The sequence below is a fragment of the Aspergillus fijiensis genome, assembly GCF_003184825.1.
Source record: "Aspergillus fijiensis CBS 313.89 unplaced genomic scaffold BO72scaffold_13, whole genome shotgun sequence".
Classification (NCBI taxonomy): Eukaryota; Fungi; Ascomycota; class Eurotiomycetes; order Eurotiales; family Aspergillaceae; genus Aspergillus; species Aspergillus fijiensis.
This window is the reverse complement of record NW_024468989.1, coordinates 483214-497421: the sequence shown is the minus strand read 5'-3', so window position 1 is coordinate 497421 and position 14208 is coordinate 483214. Positions and strand designations below refer to the sequence as shown.

At 51.3% G+C, this 14208-nt stretch overlaps 3 protein-coding genes and 3 non-coding genes across 6 annotated transcripts; 3 read left to right on the top strand and 3 right to left on the bottom strand.

Annotated features, from left to right (window-relative positions):
* Positions 1-1052: 1052 nt before the first annotated feature.
* Positions 1053-2718, bottom strand: BO72DRAFT_45295 (CAP domain-containing protein). Its single transcript, XM_040945858.1, has 3 exons — positions 1641-2718; positions 1300-1589; positions 1053-1242 (listed from the first exon to the last, which is right to left on the bottom strand). Exons 1-3 carry the CDS (start codon positions 2339-2341, stop codon positions 1172-1174), a joined length of 1062 nt encoding a protein of 353 aa, XP_040803472.1. The 5' UTR covers positions 2342-2718; the 3' UTR covers positions 1053-1171.
* Positions 2719-6564: 3846 nt separating this feature from the next.
* BO72DRAFT_t76 lies at positions 6565-6636 on the top strand. Its single transcript has one exon. It is a non-coding gene; the product is annotated as a tRNA-Thr (tRNA).
* A 106-nt stretch (positions 6637-6742) lies between these two features.
* On the top strand, positions 6743-6814 carry BO72DRAFT_t77. The gene has a single exon. It is a non-coding gene; the product is annotated as a tRNA-Thr (tRNA).
* Positions 6815-6931: 117 nt separating this feature from the next.
* Positions 6932-7004, top strand: BO72DRAFT_t78. The gene has a single exon. It is a non-coding gene; the product is annotated as a tRNA-Thr (tRNA).
* Positions 7005-8629: 1625 nt separating this feature from the next.
* On the bottom strand, positions 8630-10448 carry BO72DRAFT_457121 (fungal specific transcription factor domain-containing protein; the record flags this gene model as incomplete). The annotated part of the gene is made up of 4 exons (XM_040946315.1): positions 8630-9276; positions 9333-9628; positions 9681-9896; positions 9952-10448. The coding sequence occupies 4 exons, from the start codon at positions 10446-10448 to the stop codon at positions 8630-8632; spliced, it is 1656 nt and encodes a 551-aa protein (XP_040803471.1).
* A 1246-nt stretch (positions 10449-11694) lies between these two features.
* On the bottom strand, positions 11695-12359 carry BO72DRAFT_45198 (uncharacterized protein). Its single transcript, XM_040945622.1, has one exon. It carries the CDS (start codon positions 12119-12121, stop codon positions 11756-11758), a length of 366 nt encoding a protein of 121 aa, XP_040803470.1. The 5' UTR covers positions 12122-12359; the 3' UTR covers positions 11695-11755.
* Positions 12360-14208: the final 1849 nt, after the last annotated feature.

The following is a 14208-nucleotide window of genomic DNA, read 5'->3' as shown; positions in this document are numbered from 1 at the left end:
GTGGCTGATGACGTTTCGGGCGAAGGGAGGTTCGTCTGGTTGGTTGCGGGGGATCGAAGCCGTGATTCTTTCCCCAGAACCTTAATTCTTGTCCCAAGGCGGTAGGCAGTGCTTTTATGCCTCAGGCAGAGTTGTACATTCCCTTCGGGCGAGGAGGACTGATACGAGTACATCTCTTCGGCGGAAGATCGTTCATGATGACATACTGCCAGACCCGCCATTAGCATGGCTATCATAAAGATACTACTCTCATTCTGCGCAGAGAATCTGTGCACTCTTCGCTGCCTTCAGAGACGGGCCTGGAGTACTGCCGTGGTGCCTCAGGCAAGTAGTCTTGAGAAACAAAACTCCATGGGAGAGATTCATATATCCAACTGCTTAGCACTGCATCAGTGCCATTATCAGTCAATCTACCCACTATTACTTCATATATCAGGTTATTATTGAATTCATTAATAAGTATCAAATCTTATGCAGCATTCAGGGCACACATAGCCACATGAGAAGATACACGCTCAAAACACCCGAATGCAAGCTAAATCACACAGCACGAGAAGATGGTCAATCAAATAATTCATGGCACTACAATGAACGTGGCTTCATGAAGTGAACCAAGGTGAGTAAATATGCACAAGAGAAGAAAATAAAAGTCGCCCAACATGTGCTGCCAGGTCTGGCCGAGTGGAGTCTCCACCATGGGTGTGGCTTGGCTGAGGAATGGAGGCACTGCAGATCGTTCACTCTTTTTTTCACGTCAACAAAAAAGCTTGGCGGAGTTGGACGGGCACCATACCAGCACGAAATGGAAAGGCAACGGGCAGAAAACACACATACACGCAAAGTCAACATTAACCAGGTCATGTATGCATGAAGAAAGCGGGAAGAAGAACAGGATGCAAAAAGGAAAAGACCGAGAAAGTGTCAGACATTTCATTGTTCGATTGGTTTGCTCGCGTACGGTCAATTATCCGGGGGTAGTCCCATATCCTTGCCACAGGGGTTGAAGTTCACACCAAGGCATAACTCGAACCATGTCGACAGATTCACTCCACACAATCAGGGCCAGCTACTCGTCATAGCTTTCGAGAGCCTGGTTGTTGCATGTCGGGAAAGTTATAGGACCGTCGTCTCCGAACACAGTCGCGCGAAACAAGATAGCACGTCTCAATCCTTACGAAGCAACATACATGGCGTTGCCCAGGGGCTTGCCGACGTTGGTGCCGTACTCACCGGCGTAGTTACCTAATTTCACACCATTAGTCAACCGCATATCATGTTTGAGTCTCAGAGAATACTCACCGGCAGGGCTGTAGTTGCACACAGTGAAGGGCAATGCCTCGGCAGCATCAACGTTACCCAGGCTGGGGCAGGTAACAGTGGCGCAACCGACCTTCGTGGTACCCTTCCAGACGATCTGAGAGAAGTGGCCCCAGTTGTCGAAGTAGGTCATGTCGGGGTCAGCCTCTCCGTACAGATCGGCATAGTAGCCCATCTCGTCGTTGTACATCAAGTTGGTGATCATCTCGCCGATAGCGCTGGACTCGACACCGTAACCGATGTTCTGACCATAGCCACCACCATCAATGGTACTGTGAATGGTTAGCAATCGATCTTGAGCGTGGGTTCGAGGGCTTTCTTACGTATCGTGCTCGTAGACACACTTAGCAGCAAGCGTGTAAGCGCTGGACTCCAGGGAAGAGTCCCAATCCAAGGAGCTCGCGGAGTGGTTGCTGCGGTGGATGTTGTGATTGTAGAGAACAGCGGACTGGTAAGCAGTGCTGGCGGTCGCGGTGCTGCTGGCGCTCTCAGTGGTGGAGGTGGAGGTTGCAAGAGTGGTGGGCTCCGCGGCAGAGGTCCAGGACGAAGTCCAGTAAGAGGTCCAAGCGGTGGTCCAGGCGCCGTTGGCAGCAGCTTCCTGCACAACAGGGGTGGTGGCAACAACTTCGGTGGTTGGGGCCGCAGTGGTCGCAGCCTCAGTGGTAGCAGCCTCGGTGGTGGCAGCAACAGTAGGGGCAGCCTCGGTTGTGCTCGTCGAAATCGAGGTCGATTCAACAACTGGGACAGCCACAGTAGAGCTGGTCTCAACCGCAGCGACGGGAGCAACGGTGGAGGCCTCAGCAGCGACATCGGCGACATCGGCAACCTGGACTGCAGGCTCAGCGCTCGTGGCCGCGGTGGTGGTAGCAGCAGCAGCAGCGGTGGTAGCGGCGGCAGCGGGGTATTCGGTGATAGTGGTGGTCAGGGTCACGACCGTCCAGTCAGTCACGTAGGCACGCTTGTCAACATTGTGGGCCAAGGCGCCAGCGGCGCAGAGGGCGCTCAGAGCGAGGGAGTAACGCATGTTGAGTGGTTGATGTTGTTTTGACTGTTTTGATGAAGATTGAGATGTGTTTTCACAGGTCAACTGTGTCCGTTTGCAAGCAACGACTTCTCCGGGAAGCTATTTGACCGATGGACCAGGCAAGGACTCGAAAGCACGAAGAGTGTTCTCTGTTAAACAACAAGCAGATCGACTGCGAGAGAGGTGGGTGCGTTGGAGGGAGGGAAAGTATGTACGTATCACCAGGGTGCGTATAGACAGGTTGAAAAGAGTGACCGCCGTGGAAAACACTTTTTGAAAGAGTGAAAAAAGTGTACCAACGGCAAAGTTGAGGGAAAGAAGCAAAAGTTGGGGGGGTGAGGTGAGGTGAGGCCAACGGTAAGGAAGAAAAAGACAAGAGATGGGGGAGGGATGGAGGAGGAAGTGATAATATAGTCTGGAACGGCGACGGCGGGATCTCTCTGGGGCGGGCAGGTAATGACGGAAAGGAGAAGGGCTCCAGCGGGCGGCGTGTCCCTGGTGGGGTCGGGCGATCGTTGATAATTAAAAGTAAATTACTTTCGGACGGGGAAGCTTTTTCTCAGAAGCACCAGACCAGTGGGTTCAGAGAAAGTAGTGAATAGTGGGTGTTTAGTTGTTGAGTGATTATAGTCTTAGTCTTTTCAGACCGATCTCGATGACGAGGCGGGCCGGGGATTGGGGGTGGGAGAGTGGGAGGCATCGCCTTTTTCTCTTCCAGTCACCCAAGAGAAAACGTAGACGACATACGTAGAGCTCAATCTCTTTGCACGCTCAAATTAAGAGGTAGGTCCCCGCTGGTCATTAATATCCAGGCGACTAAGCGCCTCTTCACGCGTCCATTCCGATGGACGCCTCCTCGTGGGATCTCCCAACCACATACCGGAGAAGATCATTTAGAATCCTTCATGCTTCCACTCCGATACATTCCTACTCATGACTGCTCTGATACACAAGGGAACACAAGGAATCTCTTTGCTTATGGTGTCAGAGTCCAAGAAAAAAATGTTGATTCGTTATTTCATGTTTTCTTGTTTTTTTTTTTTTACCCTTCCTGTTGCAGGAGTTGTTGCAACCCCTGGGTCGTTTACATTGAATGGTTTCCTGTGCTTTCCCCCTGGCTGCCACTAATCCCGATTGGGACGAGTAACAGCGTTGATGCCGCCGCCCGTTTCAGGTACCGTCCCCCATCGGGCAAATCAGAGTCGATCACTTGAGTGATTGGTGGTGGTGCTGGCTCCACTTGGGCCATCTTTACATTGCGCATCGCGGAATTTATCATTTTCTTGATTGACGATGGGGATAAGTGGATGGATTGAATGAGTGAATGGATGATTGTATGGATAGTAGCTTGAATGGCTCTTTATCCTCATTGTCTACCCACTTCACATCATCTAGTGTCGGCTTTATCGAATTAATTGTTCAGTCAGCTGAACGAGGAACAACAAACACTCAAAGGAGTCGAGACAGTTTGGTCTTAATCTCCGAAGATAAAGACCAGACGAGGTAGACTAATGTCCGTGCATGCCCGTGGACAACTGGTGGTGCACACAATACACGAGTCAACCAGGAGAGCCGCCAACACTCGGGACCTGACTAAACTTCAGCCATCGGAACTCGGCGAGATTAACCACTATACACCCAAACACTTTCAAATGAGCGTCAAGAAATAAAGCAGGCCTACACATATACCTAGTAATCAACAAGGAATCCTAGTGTAAAAAAAAAAAAAAAAAAAAGAGCCCATAATCTTACTCAGTAACCGTACTGACTTCCTCATCGGTCCTAGAATGCGAGGAAAAGTAAACGAAGCCAACAAACCAGAGCAATGATTGACGACCTAAAAACTTGGCAACTCGGCAGCCCATCTGGAGCCCGCCTGGCGCCCGCTAATGTTTCACCTTGGACCAAATCCCCCCAACTGGAAAGCGGAGATTGGGTGATCGAGACGAGACGCCTGTCCACTTTTGCCCCCCCGGCGAGATTGTCTCAGCACACGGGCGTGGAAATGAGTTGATCACTTTCTGCCTTTCGTTGTTTCCCCTTGGTTGCTTTGACGATGATGGAGACCATGATGGGGACGACGATGGAGTCGAGTCTAGAACTTTAGAACCTGGAAAAGAAGAAAGAGCGAAGTGAGAAGGGGAGAAAAACGCCAGTGCCTAGTTATGGAGTCAGCGTCCCGTTTGTTCGGTCCGGCCGGTGAATCGTGCCATCCATGCCCCCCCTCATCCTCCTCCCCGAAGTCGGGGTCGGTCATCTCACCCGTGGTTCCAGGCTCACTGACACTCTTACCCATATTTCGACTCGGCTCTGGATGCCAGAGAGACGTCCCAATATGTTGGTCCAAATGACACGAATGAGTATGGAAAGTTGTCAGAATTTTTCTCCGACAGCAACTTCTGTGCACACGACCCATGGAACGTTCTAAACATTTTGACTGATGCCCTAACACCTCTTGCGAGTGGCATGGCCCTTGAAACATCAGGGCGCATCCGCCAACATTGTAAGTTTGTGTACCGGCACTGCCACCAGGTTATGGCGCACACGTGTGTGTCAGGGGATGCTTCAGAATTCCGCCTGCTGGGCAACAGGGTTCAGTGCAGTGGGTGTCAAACCCTGAACCGGTCGGTCGTGTTACTTCAAAATATGTCATCATCGACCGGACAATTTGGGGTCGCGTTCTGTCTGGCGCGACATGTCGAGTATCACTTTCGACGCAGGGAAACGGCAGGGTGCATCGAGCGTCAATCCAGCCGATCGCATAATGGTGACAGCTTCTTGGCTTATCCAGTATCTAGATGACAGGATGGTCCAAGAGGATTGACATCTTGGCCCACGGCACCTCGAAAGTGTAAGTCTTTGGGAAACCTTTCGTGGCCCGTTTTAGGCGACAGGCTCTGCCGTGAAGCATGCCCATTCAATTCCTATGCACATTCGCGATGATTTGTCGGGCAATATATCTGAGTGAACTTGACTCACCAATCATCCTCTGGGGCTTGGTGTTGGGTGTGGTATCTTACCTACGACGAAAGCTGACCTTCTCCCCTGCTCCTGTATAGGCCGAGGAACCCACCGCCCTCGCGCTGCTTGGGGCTCTAGGTCTTTTGGTGGTACTCCGATTCCATGCGGCCTCACAGACTGATTATGCACTCGCTTTGACATGTCGAGAGGGATGGGTTTCGGTTTGATGGTGATATAGCCGCATTGGACGTGGACGGAGATTATGATCGCCGTCCGCATCCAATGCCACCTCTATACTCACACCGGTCTCGACCTTCATGGAGACCTAGACCGTCATCATCTGCGAAGGTCTCGCGCACATCCAGCGATGTCTGACACTCTGAGTCAATTGACAGTGACCCTCACATCTGGCCCGGCCCTTGCTTCCGCCGAGGGGGTTTACTTCTGCAGCAACAACACCACCATCGTTGGTGGGGAGATTATCCCCCTCTGTTTTCCTTTGGGGTAAACATCAATCCGCTCCCGATCTAGACCCCACGGCGTATAGTAACTTACCTTGTTCTTCACCATTCGGCGATATCAAGGCTGCAGGCTTTTCGATCTTGGGGTTCCGCAGGTATTTCGAGAAAGTCTTGGCTTGTAGGGGATAGAGTGGCATCGGCCGAGCTAGTGACTGTTAGCAACCAGCTGCAGTATTTACTGGGCCGGTAGGCGGGAGGCACCTTGGGTGATCGATGGCCGTCTCAGATCTGACTGGGGGGTGGTCGATGAGATCTATCTACCGTACTCCGTACATTGTGGATGTTGCAGCCTTGCAGGGTTGGCTGCAGTCCACTGCGGGGTTGTGATTGCAGACAACCCGGTATGAACAATACCTATTTTATAATAGTCGATGAGATATCACGATATAATATACGCAACTCGGTGGGCTGAGTGCGTTTCAGCAACAATTTTGGCCTGTTTACCTGTGGTAGACGACCGGGGACTGTCCCGACTCGGTTGCATATATGTTACTGGCCATCGTACATGTCGACGCCCTTTCATCACCAAGCATGCTCCCAAGACAAAGAACACACAATACCAAAAGCCAATTATATCAACTTACGTACTCAGATAATCTAGGAATATAAACGAAAAAAACCAGAACCCACCCCAAATCCCACAAGATAGCACCCAAACCATCACCCCCAAGCCCCTCCCAGACTCGCCTTTTTCCCATTTAGATACATAAGTAATGCAAGTCGCCATTCATACCAACTGAAGCATTTGTGGCTCAGTGGTAGAGCGTCGCACTCGTAATGCGAAGGCCGTGGGTTCGATCCCCATCAGATGCAACCATTCAGTTTCTTCTTTTTGTCCTGCTTCGAGCCTGTTTTCTTTCACTCCATTCATTGTCATCTAGCATGATAGCATTACCCGGGCAGGGTATTAGTCATACAAGCACCGGTGGCTCAGTGGTAGAGCGTCGCACTCGTAATGCGAAGGTCGTGGGTTCAAACCCCATTCGGTGCATTGGGATCACCAACTTCCTGGGAAGTTGTTTTTGCGGAGCGCAACATTAACATTTTCTTCCCCTCCCGCTCGCCGAGTGCGGTTGATACCGCACTCGGCAGCCAATTCGCCACAGATGCACTCGTGGCTCAGTGGTAGTAGCGTCGCACTTGTAATGCGAAGGTCATGGGTTCAATCCCCATCGGGTGCATGTGTCTTCTTCTTTTTGTGTTTTTGTCTTTCCGTCTCGGAGAGAGAATGGCAACGACCAACCCCCTACCTGCCTACCTTTTTTTCTTTCTCTATGTAGAGTTCTTTATGATCGACGGCATTAGACCGTCAACCTCGCATCATCGCCACGTGGTCGACGGAGTCGCACCCACGAGCTAGTAAACCCGAACCACACCTCGGCTGATCTGTATACGTATACGGCATCATCGAACACCAAACCAAATCGGTGAAAACCCATGGCATCAGAAACCCCTGCTCGCCAAACGCCCTCTCACCAACCTAATCCCTAACGTATCTCCCATCACGTCATCATACAACACCCCCATCATGAACCAGAAGACAACCAGACGCATCCACTGCATCAATCCCATAACCTATACCCCCCAACAAAAAACCAGAGCCCAATTCTACGCCACGAAGCATCAAGCGATCCACACCAAGGGAGGTACCACGAGCTTACAACAATCAACTATCCCTCTCATCGCATGTCCCTTTTCTATTTTTAATGTCTAAGTATGCCCATGTGAACCTTGACATCATTCACTGTGCCGTGCTGTGCCCTATCCCTACTACCATTGAAGTAGATACAAGTAGCCGAGACGGAAGACGCATACTGTACATACACAGACAGAATACCCTACCCATCTTCCTCTCACAGGAGCCCGGAAGTTCCCCGGGGTATTATGGAGGCGTCTTCCTGTCGAGCAGAGACGGCGGAGTGTACCTTTGCTGGGAAGTGCTGAGCAAGAGGTGGAATGGTCTATGTACTTTTGTGGCCCTGGACAACTGAACGCTTGCCATTCCGCTGGAGCGTGACTCCTCAACCACTACCCAGAGTATTCTTCTAGGACATGGAGAGATGAAAAGGCAAGGATCCAATAACCTCTATAGCAATGCAGTCCAAGAGACTTCACAGGTAAGTCGAAACCACCGAGTCTGAGAAACAGTCGCCAAAAGTGTGTAGATTGACTCTTCGTCTATTTCTACTAGGCCATTTAGAATATGGCTCTCCAACTCATCAAGAGTTGCCAGATAAACTAGACCTATGGCCCTGATGTCTATATTCTTTCCATGGCTACTCAGCACGAGTAACCAAGGCCCAAAACCGCCAGCCACCTGGTAGTCAGCAAGCCGCCGCTGATAGTGATTGACCATAATTGATACCAAAGTCTAGTTATCCAATAGCTACCCGACGAACGCTAAGATACACATCCACAAGCACAAGGGGAATCTAAGCCAGATGCCAAATTTCCAAGGAGCAAGGACGAAATAAAAGGGAACCCCCGCGCCAACAAATCTAGCCCTGGTATGTCAGGTCCGATCAATTATTACAGTATCTTCATGAAAATCATAGACGTCGAATCGAGAAGTCCCGGCGACACGAAGTCTCCTTGACTATAACGCCGTCCAACTCGGCGTAGTCTGCCTTGCAGGGAAAGGACGCTGTTGAAGCCCGTGAGTAGAGACAGCGGGGTCTCCCAATGAGGATGAAGCGGAGGCCTACTAATGCCTGGCTTCAGCCCATCGCGCCACCTCGGACCGTGCGTATAATGGGATGCCTTCAGATGAGAGGCAACTTGGAATCGGTTGCAGTCACATCATGCCTCATGGTACGCCTGGGACGCCGGGAATAGCAGCCATTGGGCCTTTGTTATTCCTGTCCATCGTACTCAGCATGTCCGCGAGCCAGTCGTTATCCTCGACCAGAGGAAAGGTGTCTGACACCGACAGGGCATCCGGGGGCTCTGAGAGCGCTGGAACCGACAGCGACGGAATCGAATTTGCCGCGTGTGAGCCCAGCGGAGTGGGATCCAGCTTGGTCTCCCAGCCCATGCGTACGGCCTGATACGTTTTGGCGATGTTTGAGAAGATGTCGCCACCAGGATCACCGTCAATACCATTGAGAGACGCCACTTGACCCATATTGGATATCACCATGTTCATGATCTGTATGATATCTGCCGTTCGGCGGACATTGGTCGTATCCCAAACGGAGTTGTCCAGGGTCGTCAGTTGGTAGAGTGTCACAAGGTTCTGCACCATCTGCGAGAAGATAGCGAAAGGAAACCCAATATACTCCGCCGGTGGAATGCTCAGGAACACGTCGAACCACGACTTGGTAGCCTCAAGGCAACCATAAAGATAGTCGAGATGTTCGTAGCTCACGTTTGTGATGGAGGCAATGGCACCTTTCGTAAGAGCGGACTCGTAAAGGCTTAATGAGGTGTTGTAGTGATGCAGTAGAAGAATCTCTGGATTATATTGGTCAGTGGTTAATTTGAAGATCAAAGAATCAATGGCTACTGACTGTATCCCTGTGAGTTGGGTCGGACTCTACTCATAATTCCCTGAAGTTGAGTCTGAAGCTGAGCCTGCATCGGCCGGATGTATACAGCAGGCGACGGTCGCATCGACTCCCGGGACGTAGATGACGCGCCATAAAACCCTCCCAAGCTAAGCTTATCATTGATCAACTGAAGTCGAACCTGCTGAACGAGAATCTCATCGTTGATGCTTTCCTGCTGCTCTTCGAGTAGACGGAGACACTCGTCCATGTAAGATGTCCAGCGCAGAGAATCGCTTTGTTGTAAGAAGGTAGCGATGCTAGCATCGATGTTAGCATATAGCCTCAACAGTAGGAAGGGCGATAGCATACATTGAAGTGAGCAGGAAGCATCCCAGGACAGCCCGGCGTTGTTCCATGATCTGACTGGGAGGTGCTGCGCGGTCCTCGTGTGCTTCCGTGTGTACACACAAGAGTACGTGCTTCCCCTTTGCTTCGGGATTGAAGAGACCCATCTCATAGACAATGCCGTTCGCGAGCTGAGTGAATACATGCACGTTGGCTTTATTATAAACTTGCTGATTGGACCTGAGCCAATCGAGGTCAGCCACCCATAAACCCGGCCTGAGGCGGGGTGCCTTACCATCCGAGGTAGATCAGGAGTCCCTGAAGGATGTCAAGGTCACGACACGAGTACTCATGCACCAGCTTCTGTGACACAATGTGCTTGATTCTATCGAAGAGCGGGCGACTTTGCGCGCTGCTCCGGGACGTGACAGCCATGATGCACAGCCACGAAAACGGGCGGTCTCGCCGAAGCTTCTGCGACGTGGTGCCTGGAGGGATATACATGCATGGGAAATAAGGAAGCATTTGAGTTTGGAAGAATGTGAGCAATTCCTCTGCTTGCAAGCCCGACGGCTCCATCGCGTTCAGTGACGATGCGCCCGAAGATAACGAGCCCCCGCTGTCCGAAATGCTAGTGTCCGGGGTGGAAGCGGAACCGGTGTTGCGGCTGGCGTAGACTGGGCTGGGTCCGGAGCTGCTGCCCATGGGGATGTCGGACATGTTGGGAGGGGATGCGGCGTTGCTGTTTGACGAGTTCTGGTTGTCCGGCAGCTGTCCGAGCAGGCCGAGCATGGTGGTGGTCGTGACATTATTCGGTTGGACTCCCGCGCGCAGCAGCGAGACCAAATCCTCCAGTTTGTCTTCCAGGCGAGAGATCTTGGCCGAGCTTTTGGAAGAGGTAACCGACCTGCGCGTGGTTGAACGTCGACTGGCAGCGGATTGGCGACATTCTTTATCCAAGCGTTGGCATCTGAAGGAAAGAGGATGGTTAATGCCACCACCTTTGAACAAACAGATGCATGTATGCGCGAGGTCGGCGAATGGGATAAATTAAGCTGACCTCTGGCAACGACCGCCTGCCTTTGGATAGATACACTTGCACTTGGCTTGAGAGCAGTTAAAGCAAGAGCGACCGTAGGGAGCAGGGTAGGTGTCTTCCTGAGGCGAGTCGTGATCTACGGCGATAGGGACGGGGTCGGCCACAGCCTCGCCATTTATACTGTTAGTTGTCGAGGCCATTTGACCGGTTGAGTGGCGTTTTATTTTTCGCCGCGTTAATTCCTTCGCACAGTATACAAAAAAAGAAAATAAGAAATCAGATCACAGTATCTAGTCGAAAGAGAGGAAAGGAAAGGGTGATGTTGATCATCAAGAAGACATCGAGAAGGAGGAGGAGTTTGGTTGTGAAAGGGAAAGAAAGTAGTGGAGGTGGTAAGACTGGGATTGCGGGCGAGTTTCCAGGCGGCCGACTAAACTACAGCTAGGCTAGAGTCGGTAGACTACTAGGTACGTACTAACCGGAGGGGAACGGGGGGGGAGAGAACAAGGAACACCTAGAAGCCAGCCCATGCCCAGCCCACCAACCCGCCGATTCACCAACTCGGACTTTGCCAACTCCGAACTTGTTCTAGCGTCTGTCTTACCTACAGGTAAATCCATCCTGTCAGCACTAGCCTCATGGCTTCCATGGAATATCCTAAACCATATTTATTGACTGCATACATAGGGAATAACGAGGTCAATCGGAGACAGCCTTTATTTGTCCCCTTTCACAAACATGCGGTGGTTAATCGGACTACTGGCGGTAAAAGCCGGGCATTCTCCACGACTACCTACTCAAGGACCCTGTGTAGCAGGAGCCATATGGCTCGATAACCTAGTCAAGGCCCCTTGTACATCGTCTCAACCCAAGACTTGCCGCCCCGCCGGTATATGCAGCGATTGTGTGGTTGGTACGGTGGGCGGAGGCTCGATCTGATGGTGGCCAAGGCGAGTTCGAGGGTGGAAGGATCAGTCGCTCCATGCCACGCCTTACTTCAGGTGGGTGAGTCACCTGTCAATCCCTCTGTCTTGAGGTACTTGTGAAAGGTAAAGGATTTTTAGATCAACATCCTGAAGAAAGGCGCGATTTCACTGTACCGCAGTACAAGGCCAATTGTCTTCCTGAAGTGAGACGTTGTCAGCATGTCAAACTGTAGTGGAGGTCGACTTCCGCGTGGCACGGCAATCATTAGCAGGAGACCCCCGGATTGCGGAATCAGCTTGACTAGAGCTGAGTGAGCGACTGCATTTACGTGACCCATCCGCAATCCTAGATGGGTGGGTAGACCGATTCCTGAAGAGCTGCACGATAAGGAGGGGGAGGGGGTATGGTGGGGGGATGCTGAATGGTAAACGTCACGGTGGGCCGCCCCATGCACCACAACTTGCACTAGACGGTAGTTGATACATCTGTGCTTTCCCATCTAGTGTGCATTGTGCTGTACCTAGTACTCCCTTGCTGGTAGCTCATGTAGCCCTTCACACCGGCCGAAGGGGCCGTTCTGGCATTCCACACGTGGAATTGTTGGACCATGTGCTTTCCTCGTTGAACTCTCGGACTTGGTTCGGGCTGAATTGAGAATCATTTTCCGGGATGACCTAATGATGGTTGACTCTGGCAGCTAGCTTATAATGAAAACAACTTACTTTGAAGACAGGGCTAGTTAGTCCCATTCGTAGAAAGGATGGAGGGATCACAGTACCTTGTCGATCTTCTCAAGCTGGCAGCGCCTGCTACTCCAATCACAGTCACTATATAGTTCAATGGTTGTGAGTGAACAGAACCTGCCATCAATTCAAACCAATGCTGTGTGCCAACCAGTCAATCAGTCAATCAGCGAAAGGGATATTTATGACTTCGTGGCAAATGAACAACCTTGTTGGTACTCCATGATAACAGCCTATCCACTGGTGCACCGCCAAGCCGGGTCTTTCAACAACCCGACAACAGCCTCATTGCCACGGTGAATCAGCATTGATGACTGTACGGATAAGCCATCTATGCGCAAACGAAAAGGACGAAAAGGACGAAAGGGCAACCAGAAGGTCCCCAAAGCAGAAGCAAGGCAGCCCGATGGGACAGGGATCGGCGGAAATACGAGCAAGTCCCCATTGCCAAGCATGGCCAGGGCATAAGTATCTAGCTGGACTGGCGGGTCAGAGTCGGAGGATTCACAACCTTGAATATATGAGACAAAAAGGTGGAACGGTCGGGAGGGGGGGCTCGGTAACACCGATTGAGATCTGGAACTAGAGCACGTGCTGGGTTGGGCTGCCTCACTGGTAGTAGTAGTACAAACGAGTACAGCTATGTACGAGCTAAGTAAGTAAATACGCACACAGTACTCCGTACTACAGAGATAAAGTAGGCATGTGATTATATTAGCGGTGGTGCCAGGGGGCGGAAGGAGCTTATGATTGTCTCATGCTGTGCATCTTCAAACCACACCTTCGTCATATTCATACTCAAGAAAGTCAAGTTACGCCCCCAAGAACTGCTGGCAGTGAACTTCCCGTGGTAGTGGATGTTCCGTGGTAGCAGAAACACGCGTAGACACAGACTTACACTGTTCTCCTACCTCGCAATGCTCCGTCGTAGGAGGGAACAATAAAGGGAACGACAATCGGCTACAATCTGCGGACGACCGGAAGGACCTTGCTATTTTCATTCCTTCATACCCTACGCATCCACCGGTCCACCTTGAAAGTTGTTGAGACAGCAGTTTCCACAATGTCAAGAACTATCAAGCCTCTCATTGGCCAGTTCGCTAATGCTATTCTTCTTGCAGACTAGCACCTTACTGTAACTACTAAGTACGTACTTCTTCATGTACGTACTACCTACTAAGAGTAGCGTGGATTTATGCACGCTGCGATGCTTGCCGTCGCGACCGACCTAGTTACCTTATCTGAACAATACTATGGCGCCCGCTAGACGCGAAACCTCCACCACCAGGATCGATGACTGGAAACTGAACAACTGGCTCTTTTGACTGGCATGGCATACCAGTCACCAAGCACGAGTCCTCATTTCCATCGCGCAGCGATACAAACCTGAATTGGAAGTCGCACAAGGCCGGATCGGGCCGAACCGTTGTCAAGCCTGGAGGAGATCCGCAGACTGGCATCAAGATTCGAGAGACCCGCCAGCGACACCTAGACTCTTGAGGTGACACTGCGCAAGTTGTGGGGATGGGGACGCAGAAAGCCTGTGCTCGCTTCTGGATACGAGATCGCAGCAGGTTGGGAATGAATGGAGTTCCGGTTCCTTCCGACTATCATAGCTTCGGTGAGAGATATTCGCGATGGTGTTAGGATGTTGAGCACTTCACCTTCGATCAACAGGAAGAGCGGCATCCTAGATGAAATGAACATAAGATAAGTCAATTTCCTACACAGAGGCATGACAAAAAGGACACGGCTGACTGTCGCCATTCGTAGGTTCTGTGATTGGTGCATTCTTTCTTCCGCCAACAACTGAGCCTCAGGGCCAGATTGAGTGTGCGAGATG